The 17,748-nt window shown below is 44.4% G+C and overlaps 1 protein-coding gene across 5 annotated transcripts in view; it reads left to right on the top strand.

The window, feature by feature from the left end:
• The first annotated feature begins 914 nt into the window (after window positions 1–914).
• The window catches only part of THOC5 (THO complex subunit 5), a 31,954-nt gene continuing 15,120 nt past the window's right edge, over window positions 915–17,748 (top strand). Inside the window, exons 1-12 of one of the 5 annotated variants that reach the window (XM_061169018.1) lie at window positions 915–993; window positions 1,671–1,783; window positions 2,976–3,107; window positions 5,464–5,607; window positions 6,519–6,632; window positions 6,781–6,878; window positions 8,531–8,677; window positions 10,087–10,201; window positions 13,729–13,861; window positions 15,892–15,969; window positions 16,643–16,683; window positions 16,913–17,012. In XM_061169018.1, coding sequence (XP_061025001.1) covers window positions 3,012–3,107; window positions 5,464–5,607; window positions 6,519–6,632; window positions 6,781–6,878; window positions 8,531–8,677; window positions 10,087–10,201; window positions 13,729–13,861; window positions 15,892–15,969; window positions 16,643–16,683; window positions 16,913–17,012 — 1,066 coding nt within the window. In that variant the 5' untranslated portion in view covers window positions 915–993; window positions 1,671–1,783; window positions 2,976–3,011. The other 4 variants (XM_061169022.1, XM_061169021.1, XM_061169019.1 and 1 more) reach the window with 4 other exon arrangements.

Below are 17,748 nucleotides of genomic sequence, written 5' to 3'. Positions count from 1 at the left end.
GTGACTTTGGGGACCTCCTCAGTGACCCCCACACCTCATGAACTTCTGAGTAGCTTGATTCTGCCTCCGTTTCAGGAAAACTTGTGCTGGAGTCACTGATGGAACCAGTTAAATATTTACTATAACCATGGTGTCTTCTTCATCTGCAAGGAAATTTGGCAGGTGCCCCAGGCAGGGCCAGCTTCGCAGGTCCACCTGGCTGATCTACCCCACTGGAGGTTATTGTGTTCCCTGAGCTACTTTTGGGGAGGGCCTCCTTCTATGGCAGAAGGAAAGACACTACATAATCAGGGATTCAGGACATCAGTGTTTCTACCTTCAGATGAGTAGGATTTACTGAACCCCATCAGTACGATTCGTACCAGGGGTAGAAAATACTTGAAGCTGTCAAATGCTGCATTAGATTTGTGACTCTGCCCTAGGGCAAATCGGGCCTAAAATGGGGATGAACTTCTGGGGGAAAAGAGGCGGGGTAACATGGGATTAATGCCCACCTTGACTTGCTGCTCTCGCTAGTGTGGGATGTTCGGGTGAGTATGACAGTGGTTAAGAATCCAGGTTATGGAAGCAAATTCACAAGTGTCCAAATCATGGCACTACTACATTGTTGCGTTATCTCGGGCTCTCGACAAATTCATTCAACAAATACTTGGCCGAGCACCTACTAGTTGCTGGGCATTGCTTTAGGCGCTGGGGAAAGAATGAACGAGGCACATAGTCTTTGCCCTTGCAACCTCGGTTTCCTGTTCAGAGGGCAGCGTGAGGCTGCTGGCCGGCTGGGACCCGCCCAGACAACCCAGGTGCCACCATCTCCTTGTCCCCTCGCAGCCCAGCCGCCGCCCGCACCGCTTGGTGGCTGCGTCGGGACCCTTCGCGCTCCGCTTCCGGCCTCCGCGCCTCACTTCCGGTCGACCGCTCCTTCCTTCCGCTTCTCTATGGTGCATGAGCCGGCGGAAGTGGCTCGCTGGCCGGGACAGGTCTGGGTGCAGTGTGGTGAGGAGAGGACCGGGGTGGTGCTGGGCGGGCTGGGAGTGGTGTGCGGACCTCCCGAGGGCGTCCCCGGGCTGGGGTCTGACCCGGGTTCTCCGTCCTCATTCTCCGGGGACCCCGGCCGCTCGGCGCCGCACTCTCAATTTCCTCCTGTGGAAAATAATGGCTGCAGCATCGTCAGGCCTTACAGGGCAGCTTCTAGATAACGACCACCACGGTGGTGGTGATATCAGCTCACATTTATTATGCGCTTGTGTGTGCCAGGCACTGTCTGCTGTCTTGCCAAAGTCAGGATTTCCCACACTCAACGCTTTTCGGGTCCCTCTGTGAAAAATCAACTTACCTTGTACGATTGTTTACTAAAGGCTTTTAATTGAGTCCCTTTTAAAATTTAAATTTACTTTAAAAGAAAAATTTAAATATTTACCATAAATAGAAAACTTTTCTCACTTGTCCTATGCAGAAGGTAGTGATAAAAATTAATGTATTTAATATGTAAAGATTATCGTTAATAATTGTGGCTAGATTTCATTGTCTAAGGATCTGAGGTAGAGCCCTTTTGTTAACGAAAGGACGTTGGCATTCGTAGATGTTAAAGACTAACTAGGGAAATGACACGTTCTCCTTGAAGCAATCAGAAGTTTCTAAAAAGAATTGAAAGGGATTAACTTTCTCCGTAGGTGTTTAACATTATTAACCACTCGTGTACCGTCTAAAGCCCTGCTCTCAGATCATCTTCATCGCCTGCCCCAGTGGAGCACCTCCTGCATTAATGTCCACAACCACCTCTGAGGTAGGGATGGCTATTTTCATTTGATCTGGGAGGAAGTAGATGCAGAGAAAAATGAAGTGACTTGTCCCAGGACTCATTGCCATGAAATAGAGGACTGGAGACTCCAGCCCAGGGTTTCTCTGACTCGACTCTGTTGAGGCATTGGCTCCCTCAATAAGTGTTGGTGACAGATTCACTGGGGTAGGGGGGTTAGTGCTGCCCACCTCGGGCTGCTGGTGACAGTCAGTAGAGGTAGCAGAGAGAGGATGCTTTGTGACGCTAGAGGCCCATGAATGTATGTTCTGTTCTTTTAAATTTTTTATTTTCTATTTTATTTTTATTATTTTTTGGCTCCATTGGGTCTTCGTTGCTGCGCGCGGGCTTTCTCTAGTTGCGGTGAGCAGGGGCTACTCTTCGTGGCTTCTCTTGTTGTGGAGTATGGGCTCTAGGCGCGTGGGCTCAGTAGTTGTGGCTCACGGGCTCTAGAGCTCAGGCTCAGTAGTTGTGGCGCCTGGGCTTAGTTGCTGCGTGGCATGTGGGATCTTCCCGGACCAGGGCTCAAACCCGTGTCCCTTGCACTGGCAGGCAGATTCTTAACCACTGCGCCACCAGGGAAGTCCCTGTTCTGTTCTTTTAAATTTTCGCGTCAACCAGGGAGTTGATGGCATCGCCAGATGACATGGTGGCAACACTACAAGATACAGTAATGTAGTTGTCAGGAGCACTGCTGTGGCATGGGTTGGACCCTAGCTTTTGCACACTAGCTGTGTGACCTTGGGCAAGTCATTCACCTTCCTGACCCTCAGTGTTCTCACCTATAAAATGGTGTTTGTTCATATCTGAGAGGATCCTTGTTATAAGAACCAAATGAGAACATACCCTTAAAGTGCTTAGATCAAGGTCCAGCACACAATGATCAATCAGTAGTGTTGAGAATGGGCTTATGTGCCTGACTGAGGAGTTTGGTCAGTGGGGTGGTGGTGGTGCCTTTAAAGGAGGTGGAGTTGGGGAAGATGAGTTCATTTTGAACAGGCTGAGGGATGATTCCGCTTTTTACAGAGGATTAAATTGAGGCTTTGGAGGGTTGATGACTTTTCTTGAGTTACCAAGAGTGTAAGCAGGCACAACTGCTAGTTAGACTTCAGTATTATGACTCTAGGAAAATCTCCAGTTCCAACTCTGGAAAAGCTCAGAAGCTTTCTCCTCTTAACAGGTCTCTGCTGTTTCCTCCTGACCTCACCAAACAACCATGTCATCAGAATCGAGCAAAAAACGAAAGCCCAAAGTGATCCGAAGTGATGGAGCTCCAGCTGAAGGGAAGCGTAATCGTTCTGACACTGAACAGGTGAGATCAGCCAGGGCTGCTGTGCTGCTGAGAAATTGCAGCTCGTGGCCAAGCACCTGGCTGTGGGTTTGCAGCAGCCGAGGGTCATAGGCACAACCTCCCAGGTGGCCTCTGTTTGACCAGGTGCCTGGAATTCCCTTGGCTCTTCAAGACCTGAGTATCCACATCAGATTTAGCTGCAGCATCCCAAGAACCAACAAGCCTGTATTAGACATGATTAGTGCCTGAACAGAGAATGCATTCTAGTATGGTGTGTCTCCAGCTTTCCTGATGGTCAGAAGAAGGCAGTCCATCCGCAGCAGGCCACTAAGGCTTTGGAGATGTGACATCCCTGGTCTGCTACCGAGACAGTACCAGAACCATGTAGCTAAAGAACATCTTCTGAGGCCTGAGTGCTCTCGTAGTCAGCGGGTTCTTCTTTTGCTGTTTCTCTGTCCTTGAATCTGTTAAGCTAATTTATGACTTAACTATTTTTTTCTTCTCCATTATGGTTTATTACAGAATCTTGAATATAGTTCCTTGTGCAATGCAGTAGAACGTTGTTGTTTATCCATTCTATATATAATAGTTTGCATCTGCTAGTCCCAAACTCCCAATCCATCCTTTCCCTTGGCAACCACAAATCTGTTCTCTGTGTCTGTGAACCTGTTTTGTAAGTAAGTTCATTTGTGTCATATTTTAGATTCCACATGTAAGTGGTATCATATGATATTTGTCTTTCTCTTTATGACTGACTTCACTTCGTACCTAATCTCTAGGTCCATCTGTGTTGCTGCAAATGGTATTATTTCATTCTTTCTTACGGCTGAGTAGTATTCCATTGTCTATGTATACACCACATCTTCTTTATCCATTCATCTGTCAATGGACAGTTAGGTTGCTTCTATGTCTTGGCTATTGTGAATAGTGCTGCTATGAATGTTGAGGTGCATGTATTTTTTCTAATTAGAGTTTTGTCCGGATATGCCCAGGAATGGGATTGCTGGATCATATGGCAACTCTAGTTTTAGTTTTTTGAGGAACCTCCATACTGTTTTACATAGTGGCTGCACCAGTTTACTTCCCACCAACAGTGTAGGAAGGCTCCCTTTTCTTCACTCCCTCTCCAGCATTTATTTGTAGACTTTAATGATGGCCATTCTGACTGGCGTGAGGTGGTACCTCATTGTAGGTTTGATTTGCATTTCTCTAATAATTAGCGATGCGGAGCATCTTTTCATGTGCCTCTTGGCCATCTGTATGTCTTCTTTGGAGAAATGTCTATTTACTCTTCTGCCCACTTTTTGATTGGGTTGTTTGGTTTCTTGTTATTGAGTTGTATGAGCTGTTTGTATATTTTGGAAATTAAGCCCTTGTTGGTCGCATCGTTTGCAAATATTTTCTCCCAGTCCATAGGTTGTATGACTTAACTGTATTGATTTTTTGGTTGGTTGTGGTTTTTGTTTGTTTTTTAACTAGAATAGAGAAACATACCAGCTTCAATTTAAATGGAAGATGATGCTTTCCTCAGATTTAGGAAATTAAAATTAATGAAGAACCTTATCCTTTGGGAGGTATTGATTCTGACTCTTTTTTAAAAAAATTAAATTGAGGTATAATTGGTATATAACATTATATTAATTTCAGGTGTACAACATAATGATTGATATTTATTTATTTTGTGAAATGATCACCGAAATAAATCTAGTTAACATCTGACACGTTACATAGTTGTTACAAAAATTTTTTTCTTGTGATGAGAACTTTTAAGATCTGCTCTCTTAGCAACTTTCAAATATGCAATACAATATTTTTAATTGTAACTGACTGTCTCTTAAAGAGACGTGTTTGTTTATTCCAAAGTCTGGGAGACCAGTTAGGATATTTTAGTTTCTGCTAAAGCTTGATTTGACCATCTAAACACCCATCAGTAGAAATTTGGTTAAATGAATTCTGGTTCATCTATATGTAGCCATTTTGATGGAGATTTATATTTATTATGATGGGAAATTGTACTAAATAGCATGAACAATATGATCCCATTTTACTTTATTTATTTTTTTAATGTATTTATCCACATTACTAACAATGGAGTTACTTCAGGCTGGGAGGTGAGATTATAGGCAAGTTTTCATTTTGTTTTTGATACTCCTCAGTATGTTCTGAATCTCTGACACCAAGCATGCATTACTTTATAATCAGAAAGAGGAAAAGAGGAATTCTTTTCCATTTTGAAAAGAAGAAAAACATTTGATTTGCAGACCAGATCCTTTAGAGACCTGATTTGGGGCTTCATTGTTACTTATCTCAGCCAAGTGTCCCTGTTCCAACAGAGAGACTTACTCTCCACCCAAGGCCTGTATCCTTGCCTCCACAGGAAGGTAAATACTACAGCGAGGAGGCTGAGGTGGACCTGCGGGACCCTGGCAGAGACTATGAGCTGTACAAGTACACGTGCCAGGAGTTGCAGAGGCTCATGGCCGAGATCCAGGACCTGAAGAGCAGGGGAGGCAAGGATGCGGTAAGGAGTGGGGCTGGGAGGACACGGACCTGGTGGGTCTGCATGGATGGACCTGTTTCGCACCTATCAGAGCCCTTCTTTATATTGGTCTTACGTCCTGCCATCATCAGGGGGTTAGAGCCTGAGGGCTCCAGATACCTGCCTATTAATTTATTGTAACATCACCACCCAGTCATCAATTACAGTCATGGAAGTACAGGATAATTAATTTTTTCCATAACTGTAATTTGATAATTCATCCAAATGATATTTATTAAGTGCTGGGCGTGGAGAAATTATGGTACATGTCAATCACCATTGCTATTGTAAGGCTAGATATGTACAAAAAAATCGTAGAGACCAAAAATTAAAGTATTAATATTAAATGAAAAAAAAGGTTTCAGGGCAGAGAAGCAAAACAGTGTGACTGAAAACTAAATGGGTAAGTTCAAAACAAAACAATCCATATTTTTCCAGGAATCTCACTTATTTGTGCTTATACTGGCCAATATTGTTAAGATTATTACATTCTATCTATTTTACTGTAGTCAAGTTTTACAGCTGTAATTCTGCTATTTTCATTTACATTATTCTGTAATGTTGTTTACAGAGGTCAAGTTGTATGGCATGATGTTGCCGTTGTTAGGATCTCTGTGTACATTGTGTAGAGACAGCTATTGTTTGCATTGGCTGCCTTTGCTCCATCTTTGATTCCTGTTACTTTGGTCCAAGCAGGAATTAGTTTTTTATGCCTGGGAACCTTAAGCATTCCCTTATACAGTCATTCTTCCATTTCCCCCTGACACTTCTTATGGTTCTGAGCTCCTTCCAGTGTCTGTTTTTGACTCTGGATGAGGATGAGCAGTGAGGGGCTGAAGGAAGCTGAGCCAGCTCCTGTTGTCAAGGTCTTTACCAGTTTTTTTGGCCTGTAGGCAGTTGAGATTGAAGATCGGAGGATCCAGAGCTGTGTGCATTTCATGACTCTAAAAAAGCTTAACCGATTAGCCCACATCAGGTTGAAGAAAGGAAGAGATCAGACTCATGAGGTAGGAGCTGAGAGATTTAACCCTCCTCTTCCTCCTTCTTATCCCCTCTTTAATCTCCTTTACCCCTTTTCTGAGTTTGCTGCTTCTCTGCTTTGCCCCACCCCACCCCGACTTGCCCCACTCACCTCTGACCTTGTCCTCCTTTCAGGCCAAGCAGAAAGTGGACGCCTATCACCTGCAGCTCCAGAACCTGTTGTATGAGGTGATGCACCTGCAGAAGGAGATCACCAAATGTCTGGAGTTTAAGTGAGTTTTGGAGCACAGGGCTTTGGCAAGATGGTCTGTTGGTAACTGCTTTTTCCTACATAGCTCAGTGTGAGCCAGTTTCTTTAAAAAGAAGTCAGATGCACTTGGAGACTACAGGATCTGGGGGAAGGGTGAATAGATCACTTTGAGTGGGAGAATTGGAAGCAGTAGTTCCAGGCTGCACAAAGAACCTCAGAAGCCTGTCTGACCCTTTTGAGTTTTGCACTCTGAACCTGGTGAAAAACAGTTGTCTCTCCCCAGCAGGCAGAGCCTTTGCGTTACGAGTTTGATTCCTGAGCACGCTGTATGGGAGCAGCTCACTTCCAGTTACATCTTTTTAACCTTTTGGCCCAGCTTTCCTCTCTAAAGTTCCAGCAATTCATTTTTTCAAATGGATTTCATTATTTGGAACCTGAACTTCTTGCTGCCTAGCTGCCTTTAGGTGAACAAACTACAGTTTGTCAGTGTCCTTAAACTGTGATGCCCCTTGGCAAATCCAAGCTGAGAGATGTGAAAGAGGAAGGAATAGACAAAATAAGAGAAGGGAACGTGTTCTTGCCTCGTCAGATCTATTTGTGTAAACTGAAAGGAGTCAGGTTTTATTTGTAATAAACTTGGGATGAGGGGGACCACGTTAGGCATTGGGTCTGGTGTATGCTGATTTTTGAGAGGTGTCTTCATCTGCTTCACAAATCCATCCACGTAATAATATTTAAATACTAATAGAAGTGAAATCCACATCAGGTACCTGAGTTAATAGTATTGTACAATTGTCAGTTTCCTAGTTTTGACAATGTATTATGCTTAGATAAGATATTATCATTGGGGGAACCTGGGAGAAGGGTTCATGGAGGAAATAAACTCTCAGTTTAAGACTTACAAGAAGTTTCAAAAATAGTACTATTTAAAAAGAAGAAAGATATGATGCTCCACCTGTAACCGTTGTTCAGATGAAAGCCAGCAAACCCTGTAGTGAGGCAGGTGGCCATGTGGAAGGATCAGGGGCCCTGGAATCAGACAGCCTGGGTTCAAATCCCAGCTCTGCCTCTCCCTAGCTGTGTGACCTTGGGCAAGCTGCTTACTGATGGAAGCCTCCATCTCATTTGAAAAATGGAGATAAAAATCCCCATCTCAGTTATTGTGTGTCACTGTACATGAACAGTTAGAGCCTCTAGATCTTTTCACATCTGGTCATACTATGTTGGATCTTCCCCATGCTATATTTAGGCAGTTAATAATTTGAACTTAAGTGTAGACTCTTATGTTTATTCCTGTTAAATGGCATTTCTTGGTTTCAGCCTGACAGTCTAGACCTAGACCATGGTGTTTTTATTTGATTCTTCAAGCTCTTAGCTCTCTTGCACAGCTTGGAGAGGTCTGTAAATTTCATAAGTGTATTTTTAGGTCTTCAGCTAAATCATGGATATAAAGCTTGGGCAACATGGATAAGGATCCTGTGGCATGTCACCAACTACCTCTCTTCACATTGAAACACCTGCTAATGAGCATTTGCTGAGAAGACTGGATTCTAGGTTCCTAGGTAGCTGTAGACCAGGGCTGAGTTGACATACACGGGGTGGAACTCTGGGCCTGTTTAAGCCACAGTTTGGGTTTCTGAGGGCAGCAGCTTGACATTGAGTTTTTGACTGCAGGTCAAAGCACGAAGAAATCGATCTGGTCAGCTTAGAGGAGTTTTATAAGGAGGCTCCTCCAGATATCAGCAAGGCGGAAGTCACCATGGGAGACCCTCACCAGCAAACCCTTGCACGTCTGGACTGGGAGCTGGAACAGCGGAAAAGGTAGCGTTTCCTCTTTCCTGATCTTGTTCACCTGTGCAGACACCGACCTTTATCCATGAGGAACAGTGCTTTGTCCTGACCCAGGATCAGATAGCAAAGCACTGTGGAACCAGCAGAATAGTCTCTAAGACCAAATCCCGTTTTGTGATTAATTCACACTTAGCAGTTCACACTTGACCAACTGTATCATAAGTGGGGTTGGAATTGCTTAACGCCGTTATGAGAAAGAGTAACCTTTCCTTTAAAATTTTAGTGCCTAAGACCTAAGTACCTTTTGTATTATTAATCTGATTTTTTTTTTTTTTGCCTTTTCCCCCACCTGTAAGCATATTTGTGTGGTATTGCAAAGCTTTGCAAACATTATTTTAGAAGGTTGTACAACATTCCAGGGTAAATTGTAAATCACATAATTGTTCCCATATTGAATTGGACTTTTAGGTTGTTTGCATTTTTTTGGTATCATAAATAATGCTTTGAGGCACCCCTTTACATATAAAACTTTTTGTACTAATAAAGGGCTTTTATTTATTAACTGTAAGTAGAATGTCTATACTGTGTAATTTAATCTAGATCTTCCTTAGAATATGGTATGTATATTTTTTTCATCCTGGACTTTTTATGGTTGCATCCCTTCCATCATGGTGACCTTTTTCCCTTTCATGTTTGTACACGAGTTCCAGGGCTTTTGGTTGGCACATTTGTTCTGTTTTCTGTCAGAGAAGCTGCTGTTTTTAATTCCTTGCCTTTTTCTGTTGTTGAGTGTATTTTGTGCCTTTGGTCTACATAATGAATTTAATAAGTACTGAGTCTGGATCTTAGGGACTTGGTGTCAGTTTTTTAGCAGATGGGGCTGGCCTGTCACACCCCTGTCCAGTATATCACTTGCCCTTGGCTAAGCCATAAGTGTTCCATTCCTTTGGCTCTGGTCTGGAATCTATCCCCACTCTGCCCCACTCAGGTCCATGGGCCTCATTTGTGTCCTATAGCTGCTGAGTCCATATATTTGTGAAAGTTCTGGGTCTAGCCTCTGAGGCAAGAAACGGAGCATTAAGTGACACCAGTGGTCACGGGCACGGCCTCTGGAGCAGACAGGCATGGGTTCAGAGCCCAGCTCTGTGCTTGCTCTTACTGGATGACCTTGGGCAAGTTATCTACCTCCGTGAGCCTTTGTTTCCTCCTTCTCCTCCTTCGGGGATAAAAAAAAGTCCCTATCTTCCAGGGTTTGTATAAGGATTAAATGCCATAATGCTTGTAAACCATTCTCCAAAGTGCCTGGCACATAGTAAGTGCTAGGTAAACATTAGCAGATAATCGTGACTGCTGTCATTAGGTAGAGTCTGATAGTGAACAGGTGTGTTGGGGTGTCCCTGGAGAGCATCAGGCGACAGTGCTCTGTCTTCCCCCAACAGGCTGGCGGAGAAGTACCGAGAGTGCCTGTCCAACAAGGAGAAGATCCTTAAGGAGATTGAAGTAAAGAAGGAGTACCTGAGTAGCCTCCAGCCTCGTCTCAACAGCATCATGCAGGTGAGAGTCTCCCCACACCCCGCCACCTCCTCGGCTTTTGCTTTGCCTTCACCACTCAGTGACACATTGCTGACCTGAGGCCACCAGCAGCCACATCACCCTGTGGGTTTTGTCGGGTCTGTTAACCCTAATCAGTGTTAGAGCACAGTGCAAGGATGGTCCCGTCTGCATGCCCACAGCAGGTGTGATAAGGTTGTGTCCTGTGTGGAGGAATTGCTGGCAGGATTGGCTCTGGAACGAATACACACACGTACCTTGGCATTTTCTTTTCACCCAGTGCCTATTCCGGGTAAAACGCTTTCACAAACTGTAAGTTTAGTTTACACCTTGCATGATCTCCACCAGCCCACAGTCCCCGGGTATCTAAGCATGCTTCCACAGATGTCTATTAGATCCCCCTGACTGCACCTCAGGGACCAGCTGCTCAGCAAATCTACTTGCTCTGAAAAGAACTTTACTCATATTTGAAAACCATTAGGTACCTTAGGAGGAAAAGTCCCCACTTTACCTGTAAAATGTAATTTCTTTCTATATAGGTGACCTGATTTTTGTTTGCTTTGTGAAGACAGATTTGATCTAAATCTTTATAGTTTTATGAAGCAGGGTAAATGGCTAATATGGAGGAACTTTGTAAAAGGACCCTAGTGAAATTGAAAATTCACTTTTGTAGGATTTGGCAAGATCTACATTTCTTCTCTTCAACTCTAGGCATAGAATTAGAGTTAACAAATATGCTCAGTAACACTTCATATAGGACAAAAATCAGAAACTAAAAATTTTGGTTGTACTTAAATTTTTCCTGTTAACTGGAAACACTCTGAATGCTCCTAAATAGGGTACAGGTTAAATAAATAGGGTACAGGTTAAATAAATTCTTGTGTGGTTCAGTCTTACACCTATAATGGAAGTATGGAGCATCCTGTTACTGACAGAATAACTGGACAGAAAGATCTATTAAATTATGAAATCAAAAACTGCAAGTTGTAGAACATGTAGTATAATCCCATTTGTATACCTTCATTTACAAAGTATTCGAATGGCTGTATATATGTGTAAGTCATGTATGTGCTTAGAAAAGTATGTTTTCACACCAAACCATTAACAGTTACCTTTGGTGGTTGGGAACTGGGAATTTTTGCCTTATAAACTCGAATACAACTTTTAAAAAAATGTACATATACTACTTTAAAAAAATAATTTTATATAAAGAAAAGCATACAACTCGTAAGCATACTCACAGTTCAGTGGATATTCACTGTGTACACATTTGTGAACACATCTGTGTAATCAGCACCCAAATCAAGAACATTAGCAATTTTCCAGAAGTTACTTTATTCCCTCCCAGTCACTGTCCCCCCACCCCATAACCATTAATCTTGACTTCTAACATCACAGGTTAGCTTGGCCTGTTTTTGTTGGTTTGTTTGTTTTGTTTTTTAAATTAATTTATTTTTGACTGCTACGGGTCTTCGTTGCTGCGCACGGGCTTTCTCTAGTTGCAGCGAGCAGGGGCTACTCTGTTGTGGTGTGCGGGCTTCTCATTGTGGTGGCTTGTTGCGGAGCACGAGCTCTAGGCACACGGGCTTCAGTAGTTGTGGCACACGGGCTCAGTAGTTGTGGCTCACGGGCTCTAGAGCGCAGGCTCAGTAGTTGTGGTGCATGGGCTTAGTTGCTCCACGGCACGTGGGATCTTCCCAGACCAGCGCTCGAACCCATGTCCCCTGCATTGGCAGGCGGATTCTTTTTTTTTTTTTTTTTTTTTAATTAATTAATTTATGGCTGTGTTGGGTCTTCATTTCTGTGCGAGGGCTTTCTCTAGTTGTGGCAAGCGGGGGCCACTCTTCATCGCGGTGCGCGGGCCTCTCACTATCGCGGCCTCTCTTGTTGCGGAGCACAGGCTCCAGATGCGCAGGCTCAGTAATTGTGGCTCACGGGCCTAGTCGCTCCGCGGCATGTGGGATCTTCCCAGACCAGGGCTCGAACCCGTGTCCCCTGCATTGGCAGGCAGATTCTCAACCACTGCGCCACCAGGGAAGCCCCGGATTCTTAACCACTGCGCCACCAGGGAAGTCCTGGCCTGTTTTTTAACTTATATAGATGGAATGATATAGTACGTATTCTTTTGTGTCTGGCTTCTTTGATTCCACAGTTTGTGAGTTTCATCTAGGTTGTTGTGAGTACCAGGAGTTCATTTATTCTCATTGATGTTTAGTGTTTGATTTGGGGTGTTTCCAGTTTGGGGCTGTTCTGAATAATGCCACTAAGAGCCTTCTTATACGTGTCCTTTGGTGTACATGTGTACACATTTCTTTTGAATATATATCCAGGAATGAAATTGTTGGATCATAGTACGCTATGCATATATTTAGCTTTGGTATTCAGTGAAACAATTTTCTAAAGTGGTTGTGCTGATTTTTGAAATTCCCACCATCACCATGTGAAAGTTCTAATTTTCCACATCCTTGTCAACACTTGATGTTGTCATTTTTCTTGATTATAGCCATTCTGGAGGGTATCTTTTATGGTTTAAATTTCCATTTCCCTGGGGACCAGTGACATTGAGCACAGCACGTTTTATATACTAATTGGCTTTTGGAGTACCTCATTTGTGAAGGGCCTGTTAAAGTCTTTTGCTTACTTTTCTGTTGGGTTGCCCGGAATTCTTTATATTTTCTGGAGATGAGTCTTCTGCAGGTATCTTTCCTTTTCACTTTCATAATAGTATCCTTTAATGAGCAGATGTTCTTAATTTTAATACGATCTAGTTATCAATCTTTTCCTTTTCTCTGTCCCAAGGTCAGGGAAATATTCTCATATTTTCTTATAGAGCCCTATTGTTTAACCTTCCACATTCAAATCTATAGTCTTCCTGGAAGTGAATTTTGTATATAGTGTGAGGTGAAGGTCAGATTCTTTCCCCACAGGTATTCAGCTGATTCATTTATTGAAAAGACCATTCTTTCCCCCACTGTTCTGCAGTGCCATTTTTGTCATAAATCAGATATCTGTACATGTTTGGGTTTGTGTGTGCGTGATCTAGTTGTCTGTGCACCAATATCACACTGACTTATTACTCTAGCTCTATCAGAAGTCTTGATGCTCAATAATGTAAGTCCTCCAACTTAATTTTTCAGGATTATCTTTGTTATTCTTGGCCTCTTTTATTTACATACAAGTTTTAGAATCAGCTAGTCTATTTTCAACTGCTGGGATTTAGATTGGATTGCATTGAATCCATAGATACTTTGGGGAGAATTGACATCTGGTCAGTATTAAGCCTCGGAGGCCATTAACATGGCATATATCTCCATTCATTTAGATCTTTCATTTCTCAGGTGTTTGTGTAGAGGTTGACACACTTTTGACATTTAGGTATTTGATGTTTTCTTGATGCTAGGCGGATGGTATCCTTTTTTAAAGTTCATTTTCTTACTGTTTTTTGCTGCTATCACTTTCATAAATAAAAAACTGTATACTAAGTAACTAAGTAAGTAAGAAAAACAAAATCCCTTCTTCCCTGCTCGCAGGCTTCCCTACCGGTGCAGGAGTACCTGTTTATGCCCTTCGACCAAGCTCACAAGCAGTATGAGACAGCCCGACACCTACCACCTCCCCTCTATGTCCTCTTTGTCCAGGCCACTGCGTATGGGCAAGCCTGTGGTGAGTATGGGGGCTGGGCAGGGAGGGGCTGTGGAAGCAGCAGCTGTGGCCAGTTGAGTCATTTGGAAGCACCTCCTGCTGAGGAAAGCTCCCTGGCCCTACTCAGAAGCCCTCGGGTGATAGATGCTGCCTCCCCTCTGCACTGCCCAGCATGGCTGCTTTGACCAGCTGGCCTGAGGCTGGACTAACCTGATGGGCATTTCAGAATGGATGGCTTTGAATCTTTGATGAGCCTGACTGGTCGGCTATTGTGTTCGGTGCCCAGGCAGCCTATCTGGCCTCCCAAGCACTCACCCCATCAAGGCACGCTTGGCAGGTGGATCAGTGCCTCCTGCTCGCTTCAGAGAGAGGGTTTGGTGAACACAGGTCCCAGCCAGCTGTCTCAGGCTTTCACCAAGCCCTGGAACAGGCTGCATGTCGTAACAGTGAATTACGGAAGGAGAGGAGGTGTCCTCATTAAGCTTGAAGGTAGCCCATGACTCCACTAGGATTTTGAGAAGCTTTTAGAGATCCTACCTTTTGCCCTACTGCAAGCTTTCACCCAGCACCTAAATTTTTCTTCCCTGTGCCCACCCCGCTGCATCAGACAGACACACATTGCGCCAGTGCATGCCTCTCCTCCCAGCCATGGGCATCAACACATTACTGTCTCTCTTCTTGTGTCTTCCTGGTCCTTTTGATCCTCTCCCTCCCCTTTCTTCTCCCTCCTGTTTTCATCATCAGCTCATATGAAATCCTCCCAGCCCCCTAGACAGGGTGAGTAATTTTCTTTTCTTTTGTGTTTAAAACCCAGCCTGTTTCCATTCCCATTTTACTGTAGAATTCCAGGAATAAACTAGTCAAAAGAACAGTCTAGCATTTGCCAGTGTTAATGGGGGCAGCCAGCTTGTTTGGGATGAGGTGTGATGGTTCATGAGGGTTGTCAGAGATAAGCAGTGGTCAGCCACTTAGGAATATCTCAGGGGCCTGCCACTTGGGGGAAGTTTGTCATCCCTCTTTATGCACTTGAACAAACCCTTTCAGGCTCCTGTGACTCTCTGCGTCTCTGTATACCCTTTTGAATGGAGAAGGAAGGATGATGGCCTATCTGATCTCTCAGTGCTAGACCCACGGAGTTGCACAGAGGCAGGCCCAGGCATCGCTCATTGAGGTGTCAGGCCTGGTGCAGGGAGCAGGCCACTTAGCTTTGTGTTTGAGACACCAAGCTCAAGTTGAATAGACTTGGTCTTGAATCCTAGCTTATTTACCTCTTGGCTGTTGTATCTAACTTCCCTGAGCCTTAATTTTCTCATCTGTAAATGGCTAGAGTAATAGTATTGCTCCTATAGGATTGCTGTGAGGATTAAAAATTAATTTTTAAAAGTAATTTTATAATTAAAATTCAGTCCTCCTAACCCAACCGGGCAGCCACCATTTGTCAAGTCCCTGTTTCATAGGTGCAGAAACTGAGGCTCAGAGCAGTGACATAACTTTCCAGGTTGTAAGTTTGGGAGTTGGTTGAGCAGAGACTCAGGCCGGGACTGGACTGCAGGTTCCAGGTTCCTACCCACTGTCCTGCTGCGTCCCAGTTAAATGTTACGGTACCAGGCAGGTACCAGGTGCTTGGTGTAGTGCAGAATAGAGAATAAGAACTGAGGGGAGAGCTGTCGTTTCCAGAATGTGGACAGTTACAGGTTCTGGATGAGAACCTTTAAGACAGTTGGTAGAATTGTGCCGTGTGGCTTTAGGCCATCGGTTTGGATTTCTGTGCCTTGGTGTAAGCCTGAAAAGAGAGGCATTCACCCCTAGTCTCAGGTGATGCTTGGCCAGGAATCTGCATTTTGGGTTCCTTGTTTTCAGTAAATAATGGGAAGAAGACTTAGGTTTCCCACCTTGCTCCTCTTCATCTGGAGAAAGGACTTTTGCCCTCCAGCCCCGGTCAGTAAGAAGCTGTGACAGAGGCAGAGGAAGTGCAGCCCCAGGGCGGGCCTGCTCGTGTAGCTTAGCTCCTTCTCTAGCAGCTTTCACAGGAAGCTGTTTCTTGCTCCTAGATAAGACGTTGTCTGTGGCGATTGAAGGCAGCGTGGATGAGGCCAAGGCTCTGTTCAAGCCTCCCGAGGACTCCCAAGGTAAGTGGTGGTCAGGATCCTCCCCCACGTCTACCGTAGCTGGTTCCAGGGATGCCAGGTCACCACCCAGGGCCAGTGCTGGTCCTTTGGTAATTAGCCGTACTGGTTCTGTGTGGCAGGGAGCTTAGCTTTAATGTCTTAGTGCTCGGGGTAGACAGGGAAAAGCACTGCCTTTGGATTTTAGCCTGCCTCTCACTAGCTCACTGATCCTAGGGAAGTTCTTTAACGTTTCGGAGCCTCAGTTTACTCTCCTGTCAAAACAAGATAGTAATACCTCATGTAGAATTATTTTGTGGATTAAATGAGGTCATGCATGCAGAGCCCTTAGCATCGTTCTCAGCACACAGTAACCCCTCAAATTATATGAGCTTCTGTTATTGTTGTTTATACTACTGTTATTACTGCCACCACCACCACCAATGGAGGAGCTTGTGGTCCATAGGATGACATTAAAAATCACTGAAAAAAACCAGGGGTGATGGGATTGTAGGTCATTCTTCTTTTCCTTGCATTACTCTGTTTTCTATACTGAATAAGAAGCAGCAAATTTATTATTTATTCTAAAGAAACACGTTTACAAAAGCCTGGGCCCTATTACGCGTCCTGGGTTGAGGTGCTCTCAGGAGAATTGGGAGCCCCCTCACCTCGAGCTGCCTTCTCTCTGTCGCTGCAGATGACGAGAGTGACTCGGATGCTGAGGAGGAGCAGACCACGGTGAGAGTGTGGGGAGTGCCGAGCGGCTGCCCTAGGGGCCCACTAGTTGGCGGGTGCCATCCTCTCTAGAAGCAGAAGAAAGAGGTTTGAAAGAAAGGGAGGCTGGGATCCTGGCAGCTGGAGAGCTGAAGCACGGGTCCCAGTGGTGAGGCCCTGGCCAGCAGGGAGAGGGGGATGGGGGAGATTCCCGTGAGCAGTGCTTACCGGCTCGACCCTTTCCTTTGTCCAGAAACGCCGGCGACCCACACTGGGAGTTCAGCTGGACGACAAGCGCAAGGAGATGCTGAAGAGGCACCCACTGTCCGTCATGCTGGACCTGAAGTGCAAAGGTCTGGCTCCCCTTGGTCTGGGGGATCTCATAGCGCCTAGGAGTGCAGCCAGCTGCCGCTCTGCCGGGTCCAGCAAGCTGATGCCTCCTTGCCCAGAAAAAGATTCTGGTTTCATATTTCTGTTTTGCTTTGTTGTTCTTCATGGAGTTTGATTTTTTTCCCCCTCCTAAGCCGTAACTCTGAAAACATAGCAAAAACATCAGACACATTAGGGATGCTTGATGGAACTACACCTCTTTCTGAACTTGACAGGTTAGATACACAGAACAAGTTGCCAAGAGTATGCAGGCTTTGAGTAATATGACCAACCTGCTTAATTTAATAACTGTAAGTAGAACTTTGTATTTTGCAGAGACGATGGGTTTTGAAACTGGCTTCATATGGGTAAAGGAGCACATGGTAAAGCATCTCAGCAGGATAAGAGTTAGCAGTCAGATGTAAGTTTCCTTCTCACCCCAGACTTCCAGACCCTGGTCCTGGTCATTACCTCCAAGGGCAACCATTGTGACAGTTTCCTATGTATTTTCAAGAAATAAACTATGCATTTAGAAGCTTTTACACAAGTATATACTTATCCCCTTCACCTTTTATTTTTTACATAAATGGAAACACTCCACACACTTGTCCTCTCTTTGCCTTTTTATAAAAAATTTTTTGAGATAATTTTAGACTCAGAAGAGTTTCAGTGATGATACAAAGATTTCTCACCTCCTCTTCACCCCAATATCAACATCTT

This window comes from Eubalaena glacialis, chromosome 15 (genome assembly GCF_028564815.1).
Source record: "Eubalaena glacialis isolate mEubGla1 chromosome 15, mEubGla1.1.hap2.+ XY, whole genome shotgun sequence".
NCBI classification, from domain to species: domain Eukaryota; kingdom Metazoa; phylum Chordata; class Mammalia; order Artiodactyla; family Balaenidae; genus Eubalaena; species Eubalaena glacialis.
The sequence above is the reverse complement of the archived record's forward strand: the minus strand, read 5'-3'. Positions and strand labels throughout refer to the sequence as shown.